The sequence below is a fragment of the Petaurus breviceps genome, unplaced genomic scaffold (assembly GCF_028583685.1).
Source record: "Petaurus breviceps papuanus isolate PSGF00001 unplaced genomic scaffold, PetGlider_PUasm1.0 181, whole genome shotgun sequence".
In the NCBI taxonomy this organism is placed as follows: domain Eukaryota; kingdom Metazoa; phylum Chordata; class Mammalia; order Diprotodontia; family Petauridae; genus Petaurus; species Petaurus breviceps.
In genome coordinates this window covers 26,994,045-27,018,001 of record NW_027185784.1, presented here as the reverse complement: position 1 = coordinate 27,018,001, position 23,957 = coordinate 26,994,045, and the positions used below count along the sequence as shown (strand labels likewise).

The 23,957-nt window shown below is 39.3% G+C and overlaps 1 protein-coding gene across 13 annotated transcripts in view; it reads left to right on the top strand.

The window, feature by feature from the left end:
* LOC138160691 (anionic trypsin-like) overlaps positions 1-22,386 on the top strand; it is a 64,739-nt gene extending 42,353 nt beyond the window's left edge. For 3 of the 13 annotated variants that reach the window (XM_069087412.1, XM_069087409.1, XM_069087408.1), the window contains 4 exons: positions 18,055-18,208; positions 19,260-19,513; positions 21,332-21,468; positions 22,156-22,386. In XM_069087412.1, the coding sequence (XP_068943513.1) occupies positions 19,384-19,513; positions 21,332-21,468; positions 22,156-22,308 (420 nt within the window). In that variant the 5' untranslated portion in view covers positions 18,055-18,208; positions 19,260-19,383 and the 3' untranslated portion in view covers positions 22,309-22,386. Of the gene's footprint in view, positions 1-2,220; positions 2,311-10,388; positions 10,471-10,504; positions 10,646-15,032; positions 15,147-16,092; positions 16,172-18,054; positions 18,209-19,259; positions 19,514-21,331; positions 21,469-22,155 lie in introns of those variants that run through there. The other 10 variants (XM_069087419.1, XM_069087418.1, XM_069087416.1 and 7 more) reach the window with 7 other exon arrangements.
* The last annotated feature ends 1,571 nt before the right edge of the window (positions 22,387-23,957 follow it).

Below are 23,957 nucleotides of genomic sequence, written 5' to 3'. Positions count from 1 at the left end.
ACACACACACACACACACACACACACACACACACACACACACACACATATATATTTGTTTGTTTTTCCTTCTACTACTTCACACAGATTTATAAAATGATACTGGTCACAATCTTCCTCTTTTGCTCTTGGAGATTTTACAGTGGGGTTTATATTCTAAATTGGAAGTGTCCTCAGCTGCCATATCTCTCCACTTAGCAAGGGGATCCAGTGTTTGATGGTTGAGGAGGTCATAAGACTCTTTTGATCTCTTCATTGGGGCAATTGCTTTATATTGATTAAACATCCTTAAGAAATGGTTATAGTCAGTGTCTATGCCTTTTCTTTTTATCTATTTCCCATTTTATAGCACCAGCAGCTTAAAATGGGAAAGATTAGTGTTTTCTCCATTATATATTCTATCTTGTTGTATATATATATATATATATATATATATATATATATATATATATTCTTGTTTAGCCCTGATTGTGATCTTTGCTATAACAAGTTAGTAGTTTTACTATATTCAGATAGCTGATACAGAAATGATTCTCACACCGATAACCAAATGTTTCCTGTCTGTTAAAGTACAATCATTTTCATTTCTGTGATGATATTTGGCTTTTGCCTTGCCTGGTGCCTCCTGGTTATCCCCCATCCCCACCACCTCCCAAAAATATTTGTGCTCTCTCTGTCTCTGTCTCTCTCCCACTCTCTCCCTTCCTTCTTCTTTCCATTCCTTCCTTCTTTATTTTCTTCCTTTCTCCCCCCTCTCATATACATCTTACAAATATATGTATACATATATATATGAATATATATCTATATATTCTTCTATCTGTCATTTATAGCTACACCACACACACACACACACACACACACACACTTTGGAGTTAATTATGAGACATGGGAAACACTGCCAAAGGACCATCCAGCATGGCCTGCCTGCATCAAAGAAGGCACTGTGCTCTATGAGAGAAGCAGAATTGCAGTAGCTCAAAACACACATGAGCTGAGCAAATGTAGAGCCATCCCCACTCCAAATGTTGTATGAACTAACTGTGCCTGAGCTGTAGTAGAGTCATCTGAGTTTATGTTGCTCTGATCAGTCACTGTTGGACCCACTATAACTTGACAACAACATAGTGATATCATTTTGGTCTTCTTCAAGAATGAAGAATAACAACCACATATGTCATTGTGAACAGGATTAATAGAAGAATAATGTCCAGAAAAAGAGATTATGATCACATTTTCCTCTTACTTACTTACCACCTTGAATTTCAAGCTAGTCCTGTAAATTCTATGTGAGATTTCCCCAACACCCACTTTAGTGAAATATTCCTCAAACTGAGCAAAGAGCAGAGTACAGACTCCATAATTAGAGGGTTTGCCTTGAAGAATGTGGGCATGACAGTATACTAGAATGTATAGGATTCATGCACATTTTGAAAACAGAATAGGGGAGAGCCAAGGGGAAGGGAATTAGACAGTTACAGAATAAGACTTCTGTGGTATCATGCCCCCTCAGCTATTAGTTGGTACACCTACTGTAATGAGACTTTAAGGGGTTTTTCCCTCTTCTTTATATATTGTCAACTCCCATGAGACCAGGTAGATAGTTGAAGCTTAAACCAGCCAGAAGTAGGTAGAGTGTCCTATATACCAACTCAATATGCCCTTGATAAAGGTCAAGCCGAAGTCCAGAGTACCAGGAATCAACCACCTAAAGCGTCCACCCAACTCACATCACTTAATGGTTACCAGTTTTCCTAGAAAGTACTATGAGTAAACTCTATTTCTGCAGTGTTGGAAGGTGAAATGTTCATGATAAACCAGAGGATATATTGCTTTCCTTTCTAACAGGAGGGAGTGGCAGGGGAATGAGGTAAAAGATCAGACTCCAACTGGAAGGTTGAGGATTGAGATTAGCTTGGTTTCTGTGAAATGTGCCTGCTCTTACTGATATCACCATGTGTCTCCCTAATCTAATTAGTCTGATTTACTTCTGTTACACTTCGAGGTCAAAGGATCATAGAATTAGTGATGAAGGGAAGCCATGGTCAATGAGTCCATTGGTTGAACTAAGGCAGGGTTGAACTCAGGTGTTTTTAACTCCAAGTGCAGTGCTTTCTCCATGATGCCACCTAGCTGTCTTCATGTTTTAATGACTGCCTCTGAAATTTAGGTGTTGCCTATTGAAGTTCGATGAGACTTGTCCTGCCCTGTTTGCTTACAGACAACAGATCTCCGCCCAAAGGTCAGCAAATGTGTGAGTTTGGAAAGAGGAAGTGAAAAGGATGGACGTCCTTGGTGATGGGTAGAAAACGTGAGTAAAATAAAAGAGAGTTATGATCAGGATCACCAAGAGAGCAGGAAGTGATAGAAGGAAACATGGGTTTGTAGAAAATATTTTTTAATCGATTAGACTAAATTGCTGGCAATGTGCCCCCCACAAGAGGATGGAAACTGACAGTATCAAATGTTTCCAATCCTGGAGCTAGTTGCAAGGACTGGATTTGATTTAATTTGTTGCCATCCAATTTGACTGGACTTAAGTATTTATTAAATGACTATGATGTGGAAGGCACTATACTGGGTGCTGGGGAGATAAAGACAAAAATAATATTGTCCATACCTCCAAAGAGCTCGCATTCTGTTAAGGGATACCCTATCTGCTTCTTGTTGTTGTTGTATGGCTTCAGTCGTGTCTGACTCTTTGTGGACCCATTTGGGGGTTGCCTGGCAAAGTTATTGGAGGGCTTTGCCATTTCTTTCTCCAGTTCATTTTACAGATGAAGAAATGGAAGCAAACAGGGTTAAATGACTTACCCAGGGTCACATAGCTAGTAAGTATCTAAGGCTGGATTTGAATTCATGAAGATGAGTCTTCCTGACTATAGACATGGCACTCTATCCATTGAGCCACTATCTAAACAGAAGAAAATTCGAAATGTATGTGTGTATGTATGAATCTCTATTATCTATCTATCTGTCTGTCTGTCTGTGTCTATCTACCTATCTATCCATCCATCCATTCCTCCATCCATCCATACATCCATCCATCCATCTATCCATCTATCTATCTACCTATCTGTCTGTCTATCTGTTTGTCTATCTCTGTATCTTGAGATTGAGTCTCCACTCCCCACTCCAGGGAGCATTCTCATTCATGTTCAAAACCTCATTTTGCAAACAAATTAAGAAGGTACTTTTCTGGTGAGATGACCTATCAGAAGCATCTATTCTTTCTGGATAATATTTCCAGCTTCCTATAGCCCTCCCACCAGCCAGCAGCAAAAGCTGAGAGTAATAATGAATAAAACTGGAGAAGTAATATATCACTGGAAAACACATTTGAACTCTTGATGGGAATGGTTCTTGGGATACACCAAAACAATCTTCTAGCAGTACCTTAAGTATATCTACTAAGTCTTTGTTTAGGATATTGTTAGGAGTACTTGTGTTAGTACTTGAGGTTTTGAGGTTGTTTGTGGGTAGAAGTATCTGCATCAGAAAAATTGTGATGCTTCCCTATTTTCTGTTAACAATCAATAAATTGAGGTCAATATACTTTGTTGGATTTGTTGGGAAGTATATTTTTCATCAAAATAAAATAACAAAGAGATGATATAATTGAAAATTGCCTCAGTGGGGATATACAACCAGTGACTTGTGAAATGCAAAGGCATAATTATTAGGAACCAGAGTAATTTCCTCAACTTCTATGGGCATCTTTCTCTATCTAGCTTACTCATGGTTCACACATTTAAAAGTATCTACAGTCAGGGATGCGTGTCCTAAATAAATGAATTTCTAAAAATGCCAGATTCTTTTGTTAACTTCTGATTAAAAAATAAAAAGTCTTAAAATTCAGGGGTCATTAAGTTAAAACTAGGATGAAGTTTGACTTTAAAGTCCTGACAGAACTAACAGATAAGTTCCTGGCTAGTCCTTACCTGGAATGTGTCATGTACTAAACCAGAATGAAGGTTCTGTTTTCTTTGTTTTAATGTCAATACATTATAATTAAGCAAATTCCCTGTAAAGAAGAACTGTTGTTTTTTTCTGTCTTAATCCCTGAAATGGACCATTACACTGTGTACCCCATGGAATTTATGTGGGAAGGAGACAGGAATGAGAAAATCACTTTAGATTGCAACCATGAGTAAATGTAGGCATTTCCATGTGTTGGAACATTTGAGTTGCCAAGGACATGTTCGTATAAACAAAATGTCATTAATCTTCTTTCAACAGAGTTGTTATTTCTAGGGTTCATGGGAAATAGAACTGCTGTTGTCCATGTAAAGTAGAACTGCTGCTGTTCGTGGAAAATCATGACTTTGAAGTTCTTTCTTCCCTGTCCTTTACTCCCACATAGGAGCCCCAGGTAGCTCATACAAAGGATATTGGAGAGATGAGAAGGGAACCATGCTATGATTTGTGGGCAGGTGTTAATGGAAAGGGATATTGGACAAAGGTCACCTACCTTGTCAGTCTTCTCCAGCTCAGTCTTTGTGATCTGCATAAAAAAAGTGGTACATGTATATTTGTGTTGGGGGTAGGGGATGTTGAAAGTAATTTCTATTAGTCAGTGAAATGAGTTGGTCAGGGTCACAGGGTAGTAACAAAGGAGGAAACTATTCCTCTGAATCCCTGTACTTCCAACTCAGAAAGAAAGAAAAAACTCTGCCCCCCAAGGGGAGAGTCCAAAGTAAATCTATGTTTCATTAATCTTGGGGGTAGGGGGAGGTTCTGGTGGTCCTTAGGTGCATAGCTGTGGAGTCTATGGTATAATCCAGCTTTGTATTTAAGGTGGATTTTGTCTGTGATATCACTATATCATAGCAACTCTCATAGTTCCTGGGACATAACTTAGAGAAGCCCAGGCAAATTCTACAGGGAGAGGAAGATATTAGATTCTCATCATATATATCAGGATGAGTTAATCAATTACCACAGTAGTAGTGTCTAAACCACTGAGGGTCCAGAACTTCAAGCATATTATAACCATGGTGACCAGACATATTGTCTGAATGAAAAATCAAGGTACAGGCTCTGACAAATGACATTTCCTCTTCTTTTCTCGATATCAGGCTGGCTCAGAAAATTGAGGAGATGTGCTCACTAAAGCATAGTCTAGAGCTTTCTGAAATCAATTGAAGGAAGTGATTGGGCATGGAGAAAAATAATTTTAAAATGCCACATATCCTTTTTGGATATGGAAAACAGTAAAGAATAGATGATCATTACTTTTTTAAACTATATTTCCACTTAGTAATATTTTGCTTTTTCTAATTATATGTAAAGATAGTTTTCAATATTCACTTTTATAAGATTTTGAGTTCCAGATCTCTTCCCTCTCCCTCCCTGCCCCAAGATGGCAAGCAATCTGATATAGGTTAGACATGTGCAATCATATTAAGCATATTTCCACATCAGTCATGTTGTGAAAAAAGAATCAGAACAAGAAAGAAAAAACCATGATAAAGAAAAAACTAAAAGAAAAAAGTGAAAATGGTATGCTTGCATCTGCATTCAGATCCCATAGCTCTTTCTCTGGCTGTGGATAGCATTTTCCATCATGAGTCTTTTGGAATTGTCATGGATCATTGTATTGCTGAGAAGAGCTGAGTTTATTATAATTGATCATAGTACAATGTTGATATTACTGTGTACAATGTTCTCTTGGTTCTGTTGACTTCACTCAGTATCAGTTTACATAAGTCTCTCCAAGTTTTTCTGAAATCCACCTGCTCATCATCTTTTATAGAACAATATTATTCCATTACCTTCATATACCACAACTTGTTCAGCCATTCCCCAATTGATGTGCATCCCCTCCATTTTCAGTTCTTGGCTACCACAAAAAGAATTGCCACAAATATTTTTGTATATGTGAGTCCCTTTCCATTTTTAATAATCTCTTTAGGATACAGATCTCAGAGTGGTATTGCTTGATCAAAAAGTTTACATAGTTTTATAGCCCTTTGGGCATAGTTCCAAATTGCTCTCCAGAATGCTTGGATCAGTTCACACCTCTAGCAACAATGTGTTAGTATTCTGATTTTCCCACATCTTCTCCAACACTTAGAGTTTTAGCCAATCTGATATGTGTGAGGTAGGACCTCAGAGTTGTTTCAATTTGCATTTTCATTTGCAATTTCATTAAAAGAATTTGGCAGGACTCCTTTACCTATTTTACTGAATAGTTTATATAGTGTTGGAATTAATTGTTCTTTAAGCGTTTGGTAGAATTCACTTGTAAATCCATCTTGCCCTGGAGATTTTTTTCTTAGGGAGTTCAGTGATGGCTTGTTTAATTTCTTTTTCTAAAATGTAGTTAAATACATCATTTATTTCATCTCCTACTCATTCTTTAGGATTAGATCATTTGGTTTCCAATTAACTTTTAATCTCTGTGGCCCTTTATTACACATATTTTTAATTGCATCATGATCTGAAAAGGATATATTTAATATTTTTCCCTTTCTGCATTTGATTGTGAGGTTTTATGCCCTAATACATGGTCAGTTTTTGTGTAGGTGCCATGCACCACTGAGAGAGATGTATATTCCTTTCTATCCCCGTTCAATTTTCTCCACAGGCCTATCATATATAACTTTTCTAAAATTCTATTCACCTCCTTAACTTTTCTTTTTTTTTATTTTATGGGTATATTTATCTAGTTCTGAGAGGGGGAGGTTGAGATCCCCCACTAGTATAGTTTTGCTGTCTGTTTCTTCCTGTAACTCATTTAATTTTTCCTCTAAGAATTTGGATGCTATACCACTTGGTGCATATGTGTTTAGTATTGCTATCACTTCATTGTCTATGGTAACTTTTATTTTTTTCATTTATTTTCTTTTTTTGGTTTATTTATTTACTTTTATTTTACAGCATTCAGTTTCACAGTCCCTTGAGTTTCATTTTTTCTCCCCTTCCTGTCCTCTCCCCCATCATGGTGGCATTCACTGGAATATAGGATCTACAAATATCTTCACATTAATCATTAGTCAGGTTGTACAGAAGGATTCTAACTGATGGAATGATCCATGGGAATGAGGAAACACAACAAAACAAGAAAAAGAAAAAGAGCAAGTAGTTTGTTTCCCTCTGCATTCAGATTCTACATCTCTTTCTCTGGATGTGGGTGTCTCTTTCAGTCATGAGTCTTTTGGAGTTGTCTTATAACCTTACATTGTTGAGAGGGACCCAGTCTATTGACGTTGGTCGTCACACATACATTGTATCTGTGATTGTATAGAGATAATCTCCTGGTTCTGCTCTTCTCGCTCATCATCAGTTTATGTAAGTCTCTACAGGTTATTGTGAAGTCTGTCTGATCCTCATTTCTTATAGCACAGTAGTATTCCATTACATTCATATACCACAACTTGTTCAGCCATTCCCCAATTGATGGGTATCCCCTTGATTTCCAATTCTTTGCCACCACAAAAAGAGGCACTATAAATTCTATGGTACCTTTTAGCAAGTTGTAGTTTCCTTCCTTAACATCTTTTAATTAGATCTATTTTTGCTTTTGCTTTGTCTGAGATCAGGATTGCTCCTCATGCTTCTTCTTTTTTAACTTCTGCCAAAGTATAATATATTCTGCTCTAGCCTTTTTCCTTTACTTTGTACATATTTCCCTGTTTCAAGTGTGTTTCTTATAAAAATATATTGTGGGATTCTGTTTTTTAATCCACTCTGCGATCCACTTCTGTTTCATGGGAGATACCATTCTATTCACATTCATAGTTATGATTACTGTGTATTTCCCTCCATCCTATTCTCCGCCCATTTATACTTTTCTCTCTTTACACCCTGTCCTTCCTCACCAGTGTTTTGCTTCTCACCACGGCCTGCCTAAATCTGCCATCCCTTCCACCAGCCCCCTCCCTTTTTCCTTTTCCCTCCTACTTCCCTATAGGGTAAGATAAATTTCTATACCCGATTGAGTGCATATGTTATTACCTCTTTGATAAGAATCCAATGATAATGAGGTTAAACAATACTCATCTCCCTCTTTCTTTTCCCTCTACTGTATAGGTCTTGTGATCCTCTTCATGTAGTATAATTTACTCTATTCTGCTTCCCCCTTTCCTCTTCTCCCCATACAATCTTTATTTCACCCCTTGATTTTTTATACCATATCAAAATCAACTCATACCCACACCTTCCATCTATGTATACTCCTTCTAACGGTCTTAGTAAAGATACAGTTCTCAAGAGTTATGAGCATCATTTTCCATTGCAGTGATGTAAGCAGTTTAACCTTATTGAATAGCATGTTTTTGTTTTTGTTTTTTTTTCCTGCTTACCTTTTTATGCTTCTCTTGAGTTTTGTATTTGAAGATAAATTGTCTGTTCAGCTCTGGTCTTTTTATCAGTAAAGTTCAAAAGTCTTCTATTTCATTGGATGTCTATCTTTTCCCCTGAAAGACTACACTCCATTCTTCTGGGTAGTTTATTCTTGGTTGTTATGCAAGCTCCTTTGCCTTCTGGAATAGCATATTAGAATTCCTCTAGAGGAATAGAATTCTTCTAATACTAACTGTGGCTTCTTGATATTTTTTCTTTCTGGCTACTTGTAGTATTTTCTCCTTGATATTATAATTCTGGAATTTGATTACAGTGTTTCTTGGAGTTTTCATCTGGGGATTTCTTTCAAAAGGTAATTGGTAGATTCTTTTAATGACTATTTTACCAGGATGTCAGGGCAGTTTTCTTCGATAATTTCTTGAAAGATACTGTCCAGGCTTTTATTTTGATCATGCCTTTCAGGTCAGTTGTTTTTCCAAGGAGATATTTTAAATTTTCTTTTATTTATCATTCTTTTGATTTTATTGGATTGATTTTTGACTTCTCACTGAGTCGTTACCCAATTATAATTTTTAGGGAATTATTTCTTTAGTTAGTTTTTGCACCTCCTTTTCCATTTTTCCAATTTTGCTTTATAAGGAGTTGTTTTCTTCAGTGGATTTTTTTCAATTTGGCCAACTGTATTTTTTAAGGAATTATTTTCTTCAGTCAATTTTTGTCCTTCTTTTTCCAAGCTGTTTTTCCTCAGTTTTTCTCCTACCTCTCTTATTTGACTTTTAAAATATTTTTTGAGCTCTTCCAAAAAGGTTTTTGGATTTCAGACTAATTCATATTACCTTTTGAAGTTTCACATTTGGGCATTTTGACAATGTTGTCCTCTTCTGAGTTTGTGTTTTGATCTTCCATGTTGCCATAGTAGCTTTCTATGGTCCATAGAAAAGACTTCAAAGGGTTAGGGGCCTGGTCAGTGGCCCTCAGGTGCTGGTGGCTTGCTTATTGAGCTGTGGTGGCCTGGTTTACTCAGGCCTGTTGTTACCTGGCTTCTGGGGTTGGTAATTTACCTTCTGTGCTGGGGCTGGAGGCCTCACAGATGGCCTTCTGTGCCACTGGCCTGCTGAACCAAGAGCAAGGGGACTCTGTTGCTGATCTGTGCTATGGCTAAGAGGCCCCTGTTAGCTTGCCTCAACACTGTCTACGGTGTTCTGTACTCCCCTTTTACTCAGATGAGACAGACCTTTCCTGAAGTCCTTCTATGTTATCTTAAGCTGGAAGAGTGTTTTACTTTGTCTTTTTGTAGGTTATTTCACTCCAGAATTCATTTAGAGGTTTAATTTAGCATTGTTTCCAAGGGAAAGCACTCAGACAACTTCCTAGATTCTCTCACACATCTTGACTCTGGATCCTGACCATTACATTTGTATATGAAATAAGACCTATACATCTCCCTTGCTACCAGCTCCCAGCTCCCAGATATAAGAAGCAGGTGATGCTGTCATCTTCTTTACATTTCCGAGATATTTCAAATGTGGTGGGGTTGGATCATATTTAAGAATCAGACTATAGATCCACCCCATGGAAAACATGCTGGAGTTCCTCAGAAAACTTCTGGTAACTTTGGGGGCATTCATATGGCTCAGGGATGAAGCAATAGCCTTATTGGCTACTGAGCAGGAAGAGCCATTGATTCAATGGACTTTCAAAAGAGTTACCTACCTTTGGCTGCTCTTTTCTCTTCTCCTCTGTAGATCACATCAAGAATATTGGAATATTTCAATGGAGGGGCTGGGAAATGGGACAGTACAGAGTTGAAGGAATGTAAAAAACCTATTCAACAGTTCTACAATTTTGATATTTTAAGAATCTACCTCCAATGAGAATATAACCACACTTAGAAGTCATGACTGCTGCTTTTGAAAGTTTGTTTAAAGAAATGTGAACTTATGAGACTTTTTTCTTCATTTTTGGTGTGTGTGTGTGTGTGTGTGTATGTGTGTGTTTAGAGGAATTAAGTGTATGGCCTATAGCTGATCTGTATTTTATGTTGTACAAAGTTTCATAACTGAACCATATGTTTCCCTGCAGTTCTCAGAAGTTTCCAGGATCCAGAGCTGAGAAGGACCTCTTCAGGGAGAAGAAGGCAGAGCAACCTAGCTCCTTATGTCCAGTACAGGGTTTTATTCTTACACTTGGGTCCACTTGACCTAGTAGTTGTTGTTTTTGTTATATAAGAAATAGCTCTGTGTTGTTTCAAGAATATATCTGGACTAACTGTCACAGGAGAAGGCAGGGGACAGATGGGGAATCAGAAAAAGAAAGGTTCCCTCCAAGAATCTGTGAAGGTAATAGGAAGAAAGATATTGATAAGCAGAAAAAGATCCAGAAGTGTACAAACCAGATGGTGAATGGTCCTCAGAGAATGCTATTTTAAGTCAAGTCAGCAAGGATTTATTAAGGCTAGATAAGCAGGAAGACAGTTCTTGCCCTCTAGGAGCTTACGGTTCTGACGGAGGAAGGCAATACAAAGAAGGGAGCTGAGGTGGTAGCATTGTAGGGCAAGTCTGGGGAGTCAAGACTACTGCAGCCCGGAGAGGAATGAAGGTGCGGCTGGTCTGCCAATGGAAACTCCGTGAGGAACCAGTCAAGCAGAGGGAGAGGACACAGTGCAGAGTGCTGTGTGAAGTCCCAGGTGGAGTGTTCTTCCAGCACAGAGTGGCGTCTAGGGCATCAGAGAAATTCTGAAGACTGAGTGAGGTGCAGAGCTGGATGGGAGGATAACTTGAAGAAACTAGAAATTTTTACCCTGGAAAAAAAATATTTAGCGATGCATGATTGCTGTTTTCAATTATTTTCCCCCAAAAGATAATGAAACAAGAGTTTAAAAAGGCCTCCGAGGTTATCTACTACAGTCTTCTCATTTTGTAGTTAAGGAAACTGAGACCTAAGATGGTTAAGTGAATTGCCCAAGATCACATGTGTAGTAAGGGGTCAAAGCAATATTTTTTACCTATCTCTTCTGACTCCAGAAACAAAATAGAGAGCATGGGGTTGGAAATTATACAGAGGTAAATTTATATATGAAATAAGGAAAAAAATAATTATTAGAACGATTTTAAAGTCAAAATGGCTGCCTGAGGCAGTAATGGGTTAGTACAATACCATACAAATGGGCACATACCCATACCCCCCATGTCCCGCTATCACAGCTACCACCACTACCAACACCAATAACCAACAACAATAACAACAACAGTTCCTAAATTTCTGTTAGCACCACAATACAATTTTTTCCCCCCGCAGGGGTATCCATTGTCGTGGCCTTTTTTTTTTCTAGATAAAAATACATCTTTGGGATTAACCAATCTCCTTTCTCCATCTGCCATAATTATTTTATAAGAGGGTCAATTGAGTAAATCAATCAAAGCACCCCATCCCTCCTAAACTAAGTGATAAGATGTTATATCTTGAGGCAATTATCTGTTGAGAACATGTCTCAATTGTTCATTGAGCTAGAATAAGGCCTAGAAACCTCCCTAGATTTAAAATTAAGTCTTCCAGTAGCCTGAGTAAGTTGGTCACACCCTCTGAGTTCTGAATAAAACATCAAGTAAGTGCCAGAACTCAGAGATCTGAACATCTGCCAAAACAGGAATATACGAATCATGTGTGAACCAAGAGAGAACATTTCAGCCACATCCTTGAGAACAAACCTCTTGGTCTCCTACCTTCTTCCCTTGGCTGCAGGAGAACCTTATGAATTTTAAAAAGGCAGAGGATTTGAACTTTTTTATCAGCATCCTAGCAATGTCTAGAGGATAGCAGCAGGTGGTAGTTGTGTCTACATCTCAGAATAGATGAAGATTCAAGGTTCTACATAGAGACATGCAGAAAAAAAAAAACCACTATACCTAAATAGAGAACATTTTAGGGACTCTAGCAAAAGGACTTCTAGGATCTAAGTCACCCTATTATCGTATGCATTCTCTAAGTTTTGAATACACTTTTTCCTGAACTCAGTTTATACTTGTAGAAAAGTGTGTCAAGGTTTTGGGGAGGATGTTTATCCCAATGGTTCTTACTATACCCCCTTCCGAAAAAATGGCTAACTAATTCATACCAACTGTTAGTCATACAGAAATCACACTGGTGGGGCTTGTGAGCATTAGTTGTCAACTAATTTTCATTGTGAAGCAATCGTGAGCATTTTGTTCAATTTCATGTGAGCATTGTGAACATTTTTCCCTTTAGCATTAGAGGGAAAAAACCCCTCAAACCCCTCAAGGATATCTAAAGAATCCTGAGGGATTGTAGTAACTACCCTCTGGGATCTCAACTTGTTACTTTTAGTGAGAGTTAGGATAATAGCTCCAGAGTCTACATATACTACAACTCATTATTTATAAGGCTGCAAAGTTTTTTTGCATGTTTGTTTTTTGGAGGGGGGAATGCAGGGCAATTGGGGTCAAGTGACTTGGCCAAGGTCACACAGCTAGTAAGTATTAAGTGTCTGAGGCCTAATTTGAACTCAGGTCCTCCTGACTCCAGGGTCAGTGTTCTATTCGCTGAGCCACCTAGCTGCCCCCAAGTGGTTTTTGTTTTAAATTCCTCTCATTTTTCCCCTGGATTTCCTTATCTTTTTATGTTTTGCTTCTGGGTTGATTTGGATATCAAAGACCATAGAAAGAAATTTCTTCCCACTAAAATTATTTGAGAAAATTCAAAGAAAAATTTTATGCTTTGTTTTGCCTTTAGATGGTATTGCTAATTTATCTAGTAATAAATCTTGGAACGAAACACAATATCCCGTTATTTTTTTTAATCTTCTTTGAACTTTTTTGTCTTAATTTATGTATTCCATGTGCATATTTCTTGCTTATGTTTTAATTTTTATACTTTTGTAAAAACATCTCTTTGCCAATATAGTTTTTTAATTTGTTGACAATGTATGAGGGTTAGTCAATAACCAATAAACATTTATTAAGTGCCTATTATGTGTTTGGCACTGAGTTAAGTGTTGGGGATACAAAGAAAGGAAAAAGAAAGTCCCTGCTCTCAAGGAGCTCATCATTTGATTAAAGAGATAATGGGCAAATATTATGTACAAACAAGATACATGCAGAATAATTTGGAGGTAATTAACAGAAGGAAGGAACTAGCATTAAGGGTGATTGAAAAGGCTTCTTGTAGAAGATAGGATTTTTAGCTGAGAATTAAAGGAAGCCAGGGAAGCCTGGATGCAGAGATGAGGAGGGGAAAATTCCAGGCATGGAAATGGCCAGGAAAATGCTTGGAGTAAGGACATGGAGTGCTTTGTGTGAAGAACAGCAAGTAATTCAGCATCACTGGATAGCAGAGTAAGTGGGAAGTTGAGGGAGGAGTAAGGCATAAGAATACTGGGAAGGCAGGGGCAGGACAGGTTCTACAGATATAAAAGACAAACAAAGGTTTGTTTTTTTTTTCATCCTGAAAGTGATAAAGAGCCACAAGAGTTTGTCGAGTTGGAGGGAGGGTTGACATGGTCCTATCTGTAATTTAGCAAGATCTCTTTAAAAGTTGAATGGAGGATGGACTGGACTGGGGAAAGACTTGGGGTAGGGAAAATAACTAGAAGGCTTTTTAATTAGTCTAGGTATGAAGTGATGAAGGCCTGGCCCAGGGTAATGTCACTGTCAGAGGAGAGAAGGGAACATATATAAGAGACTTTACTAAAATTGAAAGAACTTGGTGGTACCCTTAACAGTAGTAGGAAAGTCAAGAAGGAGGGAGGGTTTTTTGAGAAAAAATTATCAGCTTAGCTTTTGGTATATTGAATTTAAAACATCCATAGTACATTCAATTTGAAATGTCCAATAGACAGTAGACAAGAGGTCAACAGACAGGTTAGGACTGCATAAGTTGATTTTTAGAATCATCAACATAGAGATAAATGATCATTGAATCTACTGATGAGATTAACAAGTGAAATACTGCAAAGGGGGAAAAGGACCAGGGAGAAAGTCTAGGAGACTTGGACATGTACCAAAGGACACTGAGGAAGAACGATTAGATAGGTAGGTGAAGAACCAAGATAGAATAGTGTCACCAAAATCTAGTGAGGAAAGAGTGTTGAGAAGAGGGTGGCCAGCAGTGTCAAAAGCTGTAGAGTGGCCAAGAGATAGGAGTATTGAAAAAAGACATTAGATTTGATAACAAATCATTGCTAACTTTGCAGAGAGTAGTTTCTGAATAATGAGGTCTAAAACTAGACTGTGGAGAGTTAAGAAGAAAGTGAGAGAAAAAGAAATGAAAGCATCAAATGTAGATAGCCATCTCAGGAATTTAGATCTGACTTCCATCTTTTATAGTGCCAAATGAGTTCTTTTGATTTTTAACCTGTCCCTCGAACTTAATAATTCTAAAAGCAATGCTTCTGCAACTTCCTGAAATATAGTTCATTCTTTTCACTTTTGGGGGACTCCACTGACTCCTAAATCACCTCTCTAGATTCATTGGTTCCAGCATCATAATTGGTAAAGTTTTCAATTCTTCCAATAGAGTTGTTCTTTGATCTTGATTGGCTACTCGTTTGGCTGTTTCTGCTATTTTATCTTCCAGCTAGAACACATTTATTTCTTGTTGATTTCATATTTTTTAATTTAAATTTTCCATAGCTCTGTCAACACTGTAGGTTCTATACTTTTTACTGTTTCCTTCACTTCTTCTAAACTTATGACAATTTTTTCCTTACAGATCCCAGATACTTCTTTACTTGAATAACCTTCTTGAGAATATTTATTATCCATTTTTATGTATATTGTTTCATTGATGTACTAGAATGATTCCAGTTTTGCTTCTGGACTGATTGTGAGTGTTCATTCACTATTTTCCCCCTTTAGGTATACTCCCCTTTTATTCTTTAAATTACTAATATTTAAGTTGCACTTTCTTTTTGCTTGCTCCCATTTGAGCATTCTTTTTACATTTTTGAGAAGGCATTATATTTTTGTCATTACTACATTTCTTAATTACCCTGTTTCCTTCATTCTGTTTTCATTATTGTGAAAACTACTGGGAAAGTAGGCTACATCATAGCATGTAACTGCCATCTTTCTGGAAGTCTTCTCCATGGTTTTCCAAAGATTATCTACAGCTATTCAGTAATCAAATCAACCAGTCCATTTGGTACACTGATCATATATATATATATATATATATATCGTTTATCCAGGTCTAGGTAGGTAGATGCTCCTTTACCCTCCTCACTCTTATATTTCCATTCCTTGTTAACTATTTTTTGTTCAGCTTTTCCCAATCTAAATGATGGTGATTATGAAAATGGTATATTCTACTATTCAAAATCTTGATCAAGACAGCTCCTGCTTGGCACCCACATGAGGTAAATAGGATGTGGGTAGACAAGTTGAAACCCCCAAGAAGGCCTGGTTCTAAACCACATTTAACATTGGAGACCACATTACCAAAAGATTTAGGATTTGTCCTGGAAGAAGTAGGGACATGTTGAGCACAATCTCTTGTATCTTCAGAGTTCCTCAATCAGAGAAACTCTGCTATTGATGATGTCATTGATGATCAGAGCTCCCCCCACCAAACAATCTAAATAAATCTCTAAATTGATTTTTCAGAGTTTCAGGTAACTCCTAGTCCCTCTTCCTTCCCCACTTTCAGCATCACCAACCTGCACCTTCACCAAAAACACTATTATCCCAAACAAAAAAGAAAACAGATCATTAGAAATATTCTTGCCTGCCCTCTGTAGGGATCTCATCTATTCTGTTTTACTATCTCTCAGGAATCCTCAGTGGAATCAAGTATTTCTGCCTGTCAACAGAAACTTTTATTATCTTCAAGCCATTTGTCTATAAAAAGAGGTAAACACAGTAAGGCTGATGCAAGACCCAGGGAAAGGGAAAGTTGACAGATGTATGTGTTAAGGGAAAAAGTGACCTTCCCAACTACACATACACACACACACACAGATACATAGAAGTATAAAGCTGGGAGCCTTCATCAATGTTAGGCACATTTCTGTCAACATGAAGTTCCTACTTATCCTGTCCTTCATAGGAGCAGCTGGTGAGTTTCCCTCATGCCTACCTCCCTCATTATTCCTTCTGAGCCACCTCTCATTTCTTTCTCTCGTTGTATCCTTCTGTTTCCTCCTCTACAGCTGGTATGGCTTTCCATTTCTCCCTTATCTATTTGTTCAGTTTATCCCCCTTTCACTGACACCCCCACCCCACTCATTTTCAGAATGTCTCCATTCTCTTCTCATCACTTCATGTTCAACCTTGCTTGACACAAACCCACAAAACATTTCCTCTAAACTCATGAGTATGTTAGAGTCCAGTCAAACCTGGTTGTATTGTTACAAGTTCAATTTGAGCATTTACACCTTGGAATCAGCAGCTGCTACCAATTAGGGCTTGCTGTTTTTGTCGTTCATTGATTGTTTGGTTTGTACTTAATGATGGAGAAAATGTTAGCTATGCAAGTTAAACTTAAAAGTATGTCAGGCTTTCACAGAGATTGAGTTATCACTGGTCCATTCCTGCCTAAACTGGACCTCTAGCTGCAGAGATCTAACTAAGCCAGGGTGTGAATGAAAGCTTCCTATACAATTCCCTTTTGTGAAACCCCTGATGACACTTGGTTTCCTATAGGAAAAAAGCTGGTTGGTGATCCCATACTAGAAGCTGGGGAAAACATCTAATGCAGAATAGTATTAGGATTCATTAAGCTCCAAATGAGCTAGACCTGGGGAAGAAAACTAAGAGCAATTTTAAAAATTAAGTGGAATTTCTCACATATTGGAGAGAGAAATGTGTATTTTTCTTAAAGGGATAGAGTCAGTGCCCAGGGTAGATGGGATGATTGCAAACAAGGGAGAGCAGATATATGTATCTATGTCTATATCTATCTATATACACACATACACACACATGTACATATTGTATATGCTGATATTTTGTCTCCCCGGTAGAATGTAAACTTCTTGAGGGCAGGGGCAATTTTATTTTTGCCTTTTTGTCTCTATAGCCTTGCATAGAAGGAGAAGCTTAATAAATGCTTGTTGAGTGATAAATAATAAAAAAAGAAAAGATTATTCTGACCCAGTCATGCAATGGAAGGCTGGTTGTTTCTCTCTCCACTGTGCTCATCATCACAATTTGTTGTTACTGTTGAGGAGTTTTTCAGTTGTATCTGATGCTCCCTGACCCCTTTCGGGATTTCCTTGGCAAAGATACTGAGTGGTTTGCCATTTCCTTCTCTAGATCCTTCTGCAGTTGAGAAAAATTGGGCAAACATGGTTAAGTGATTCCTCCGGGCTCACACAGTTAGTAAGTGTCTGAGGTCAGATTTGAATTCAGGAAGGGGAGTCTTCCTAACTCCAGGCCTAGAGCTCTATCCACTGTGCCACTAGCTGCCCCATCATCGTAATGCTCAGCAAAATCTAGGAAGCATAGTAATTGATACCACACTTAGTGATTGAGGCACATGAATGCTAAATGATTGATGAGGATGATCAGGGACAGGGAGACTAAGGTACTGACAATGTTAATGATGGCCATAATTGCAATGACCCTAGTACCATGGAGACATGGAATCTCAGACTCAGAAGAAACTAATATTATATTTAAAAATTAAAAAAAAATAAACTTACAGAAGATAAATCATAGAAATCATGCCCAGTTGTCAGGGCTTAGGACTTGCACTTTGTTAATTATTATCTTTTTCTCTTTTTTTCCCGAAGTTGCTTTCTCCAATGATGATAAGATCGTTGGGGGTGAAACATGTGTGGAGTATTCTGTCCCTTTCCAGGCGTCTCTGAATGTTGGCTACCATTTCTGTGGTGGCTCTCTCATCAATGAACAATGGGTGGTATCTGCTGGTCACTGTTATCAGTCGTAAGTGACAAAACATGCCCAACCCTGGGGCACTCCAGTTGTGGAACCTCTTATAAAAGTCAGGGGGAAAGCTGGGCAAGATCTGAGGGGAAGAGGACAAATTCTCAGTAATGACACCCTATTTTTTTCCTTAGCTTAGCTTAGACATAGGAGAGAGGATAGTGGTGGGGGAGGAAATAGTATCTATACGGCAAGTCTCCATGGACACTACTGGGTTAGCAAGCACCCCTGGAGTTGGAGAGAAAGCATGGTTCCCCAATTTTATGAGATGTTCTCTTCCCCTTAACTTTATGGTTACAATGGGAATTGTGGGGGTTTCTGCACTAAACACAATCCATGCCTATATTTCCTTTGAAATAGGATTTAAGTCTTTGTTGCTTCGTCTGCCAACGTACTCCCCTTACTTCAAAGTAAGAAAATTCTGGTATCTGGGGTAAACTTAGTTGAAAGGGTTTGCAGTGGATAAAGGAAGATGTCCACAGTATGAGCACATGATCACTCCTGTCTATGTCTAAGGTCTAATGGAGAAAGAAGAAATGAAAGTTGAGGAATTTGAGGAAATAGGAAGCTTCCTTTAAATGGGTATTTGAAATAAGACAGGGATTGAGGTGGGAGAGAAGACTGTGAGCTAAGCCCTAAATGTAATAGGGATGATAGAATGATTATGGCAGAGGTAGCAGCAGTAAGAATCTGTACAGGATGGAGTGGCAAGGTATACCCAGGGAAAAGCCTATCATGGTCATGAGATGGGCTGCGGGTGGGAGTGGCAGTTCAAGTATTGGGTAAGAGAATGGGCTCGTCTAGTGGTGGTACTTGTCTGGGGGGAGAAGAGCAGATGAATCATGCTACCTCCTGGCTGACCAATACTGGCACTTTTGACAAAACCCTAGCTGCTCCAAGCTAGTCCCAACAGTGTGCCCAAGCCTCTAGAATTGGTCAGTGATCCATAACCTCCAGAATTATAGGAAAACTGTGCACCCTAGGCTAAGAAGAGAACACCACCCCCCCCGGGGATACTCCTAGCACTAAACAAGATTCTCCTTCCTTATAGTCGCATTCAAGTAAGACTTGGAGAGCACAACATTGAGGCCATTGATGGAAATGAACAGTTTATTAGTTCAGAAAAGGTCATCCGCCACCCTGGCTACAACTACTGGACTCTAGATAACGACATCATGCTGATCAAGCTGAAAACCCCTGCTGTCCTTAATGAATATGTGAACACCATCTCTCTGCCCAGCTCCTGTGCCGCTGCAGGGACTGAGTGTCTTATCTCTGGTTGGGGCAATACTCTGAGCTCTGGTGGTGAGTAGCATTGTCCTGTCCCTTCCATCGGCCCCCCAACCTTTGGTCAGCTTCTCCCTAGTTCCTATTCTGTATAATAGGCTTTCTGTTCTTTGACCTCGGCTAGGTCTCAAGACACATAGTAAACGAACACCATTGCAGGGGAGGTTAGGAACAATTTCCACAGCCGAACCTCAAAGTTCATTCTAGGAAGGATTTCTTTCTTCTCTTGCTACCAACCTGCCCCAGGCTTCCAAAGGAAATGAAATGATTTACTGGTATTGAGAAACTCTATCCCTTAATTCAGCAGGGGGTATAGGATCACCAATTTGGAGCTTAAAAATTGTCTCATCCAACTACCCCACTTCATAGATGAGCAAATCAAGGCCCAGTGAGATTACCCTTTATCCATGGTTACACAGGTGCTAAGTAGCAGCACCATTTAGGCCCTACATTTAGAGTTCTCAACCATGATGCAGGTAATTAGGGTTTTGAAAGTCTGGAATTGAGAAGGTAATGACCACACAGGTACTCCTTTGACAGGTAAAAATAACTGAATTTTTCACCTTGTTAATGAAAACAATTAATTAGAACGGAAAGCTACAAATTTCTTCCTCCTGAGTATCTGTCACTCAGGTAAGAAGCTGCTTAGCTCTGCCTGCTCCCTCCCCTCTTTGCAGTGCCCCAGGGCCTCTTTCTCTGCACCAAGGGACCCTAAGGGTCCTAAGGTCTCTCCCCACACTGGGTCTTACGTCCTTATGTCTTGCCCCACAGGAGGCCTTGTGTGCTGACATGACATCTCAAATGCTTGCACGAGGTACATTTTATGGTGGCCATCCTGGCTGCTAAGTTCCTAGTTATGGTTCTGCCCAAATCCTGTGCTTCCTATGTATGTGCCCTTAGGCAAGCTAATGAATGAGTTTGAGCCTCAGTTTTATTACCTGTAAGAAGAATGAACTTTCTTAAAACTTCATATGGCCTGTGATTCTGTGAACACCTCATCCCTCCCTGTCACAGAAGCAGTTGCTATGCTTTTCCAGCTTTGAATTTATACCTCACGCCCCACCTTCCATGAAGGTGAAGCTCTTCTAGTGGTTCTGGCCTTCTGTTCATTAGAAGAGCTTGCTTAGGGGAGGCTAGGTGGTGCAGTGAATAGAGCACTGGCCCTGGAGTCAGGAGGACCTGAGTTCAAATGTGACCTCCGACATTTAACACTTGCTAACCATGTGACCTTGGGCAAATCACTTAACTCCAATTGCCCAACCTTCCCTCCCCTTCCTCCAAAAAAGAAGAGCTTGATTAACAGACCTAATTTGAAGCCAATTAACATTTGCCTATTTCCTGATATTTCTGTTCACTTCTTTATTCTCTCAACAGGCAGAAGAGCTGTCTCTTTTTGGATACCGATCCCACAATTTTACAAAGCCATACATATTTTAAACAGTGAAAAAAAGAAAATGCTTTTCTTCTCTGACCTCTTGTACACTTTATTTACAATTTGTTATTCAGCAAATATTTTATAAATGCCCACTATGTCCAAAACTGTGTTGGGTACTATGGGAGACCCTTAGGCTTAGAGATCAGCCCTTGCCCTCAAGGAGCTTATAGTCTACTTGAGAAACTGAAACATGTGCATGAATGACTGTGGTACTGGGGATATACGTCAGCTGCCATTAGAGAATGTTAAAATGATATAGAAGTCTTATCAGATGAAGAAATACAAGCTCCAAGCTATGATTTTCTCTCTATTCAGCTCTCAGGATTTTGAACTTGGCTTGTCTTCATGACCTGCTCTGACACTCACTCTTTCTTTTCTCTCTATTCTCATGTTCTTTACAGCCAACTACCCTGACCTGCTTCAGTGTTTGGTCGCCCCCATTCTTTCTGATGCTGATTGCAAAGCCTCTTATCCTGGAGAGATCACTGAAAACATGGTCTGTGTTGGCTACCTAGAGGGTGGCAAGGATTCCTGCCAGGTAAGGCCTTGCTTGTGTAGATATCGAAACCAAAGGCAGCTTATAGGAGAACAGGGCTTCTGGAACCATCTAAGCCTCTGTGACTGGAGAGAGGGGATGTATCCCTGCTCAGAGCTCCACTTTCTAGAGCAGAGGTCCTTAATTTGGGGTCCATGAACCCTCAAGAAGTCTTTAGAGAGATTTCAGGAAGTCCATGAACTTAGATGGAAAAAATACATCCTTATTTTTACTTACCTCTAACTGAAATCAAGCATTTTCTTCACTTATGAATGTAGGCAACAATCATTACTGTGATGAGGGGTTAAAAGGCTTCACTAGGTTTCCACGATACAAAGTGAAGAAGCCCTGCCAAGAGGAACCCCCAAACAGGGGTAAATGTGAACTGATATCTTTAGTAGCAGGCATTTGGGGCCTGGAGCTTCGGCTCTTCTGTCATTGGAGCTAAGGTTATGAAGAAATAATAAAGGTTAGGAAAATAGCCCTAAAGATTTGAAGGGACAGAATTCCCTTCAAATTCAGTATTCAGTATTGAGAGGGAATATCATAGAGGGCTTTGTGTACCAACTAGTCTATTGGACTAGGGCAGCTATAGTGTTCTTTCCATGATTCCAAGTTTAATCATAAGGCCTGGGCTTCAGCCCCTTTCTTTTCTCCCTCTCCTCATTCATTCTTGCTCGCCTTTTCCAGGGTGACTCAGGTGGCCCTGTAGCCTGTAATGGAGAGCTCCACGGTATTGTCTCCTGGGGCTATGGCTGTGCTCAGAAAAACAGGCCTGGTGTCTACACCAAGGTCTGCAAATATGTGGACTGGATCCAGGAAACTATTGCTGCCAACAGCTAAATCTCTCCTTCCCCCCCCCCCCCATCACTTGTTCTGGATTGTTGACACCATATGAATAAAGTGATGCTTTGCAATGCCTGTGTCTTGGGCTTGGTGTCTGTCTTTGGTTTCCCCAAATTGATCTCTTAGATCACATGCTTCTGGGCAGTTAGGCCCAAGACTGACTGACTGAAGGCAGTGGTCTTACCCTCCACTGTCTTGCCTCCAGACCCAGATGGGGGATCTCTTAGATTGTAAAGGAGTTCTAGTTTTAGAGTTGTTTGATTCATGTTGGTTGTAACTATGAGCTTGTGAGTTTGTCGATACTAATTCCTAAGTGTTGGGATGGGGGTAGCTAGGTGTTGCCATGGATAGAATGCCAGGTCTAGAGTCAGGAAGACTTCTCTTCCTGAGTTCAAATCTGGCCTTAGACACTCACTAGGTGTGTGATTCTGGGTAAGTCACTTAACCCTGTTTGCCTCAGTTTCTTCACCTGTAAAATGAGATAGAGAAGGAAATGGTGAACCACACCAGTATCCTTGCCAAGAAAACCCCAAATGGGGTCATGAAGAAGTAGATGGGACTGAAACTACTGAACAACAAAAAAAAAAACTACTGGGATATCAGGGTTTTACTGTTTGTCCTACCAGATATGAGGCACCAGCTAGGAGAAATCCATTTAAAGATCACTGGGGAAGAATTTCAAAGAGTCTGAGAAGTGATAAGACCTCACCCTCTGTCTTTGTGATCTCCTCTGCTATAACCTCTGGATTTCACTCTTTGACTGGCTTCCTTTGCTAACACCACTTACCTTCTGACCCTCATTCCCTGCCTCCACAATGCACTTAAATCTGCTGGATTTGGGGCATTTTCTTTGTTGTTTTAGCCCCAACTTTGCATTTGCAAGTAGAAGCAATTGGCCTAGCTTGGCTCTCGGGCTCCCTCTGCTGTCCTCTTCATCCTCTCTCATTCACATTAGTCCCTATGGGAAAATTCTGCTCCACTCTCTGAAGCTCCCCTCTAACCAAACAGATGAAAAAATAAGAAAGGTTAAAGATTAAGGGTTAAATCTAGGGTGCAATTAGAGCAGCTCTAACCTATACTTGTCAAATAAATTGTTGATTGAAAAATGAGAAATGGGTTATGATTGATATTGCTTTTGATTAATTCCATCTTGTACCAGAGCTTAATGATATGAAACAGTTGCCAAATGAGGAGTCCGAAAGAGCTTGGGAAACTGCATTAACCAGCAAATAGCTGGCTTCTTTATCAGGTGGATAAATATGGCATATTATGAGTGGTTGTTGATCATAAATGGTGTCCTATTGCAAAAGAGCAAAAGGTAGGTTGAGGAAAAAACAAATTTGCAGTGATGCATGATGATCAGAGAAAAATTCAGAGTATGTTGTCAACTACTAGCCCACATGTATAGTTTCTCAATTCAAGTCAAATTACCATTTTTTTTTTTGCTTTTTTTGGAGGGGGGAGGACAGGGCAATTGGGGTTATAAGTGACTTGCCCAAGGTCACATGGCTAGGTAGGTGTCTGAGGCTGGATTTCAACTCAGGTCCTCCTGACTCTATTCACCCAGTGCTCTATTCACTGGGCCACCTAACTGCCCCGCATATTTATTTTTTATCTTTGGAAAATCTTAATAATGTTCCATCCAT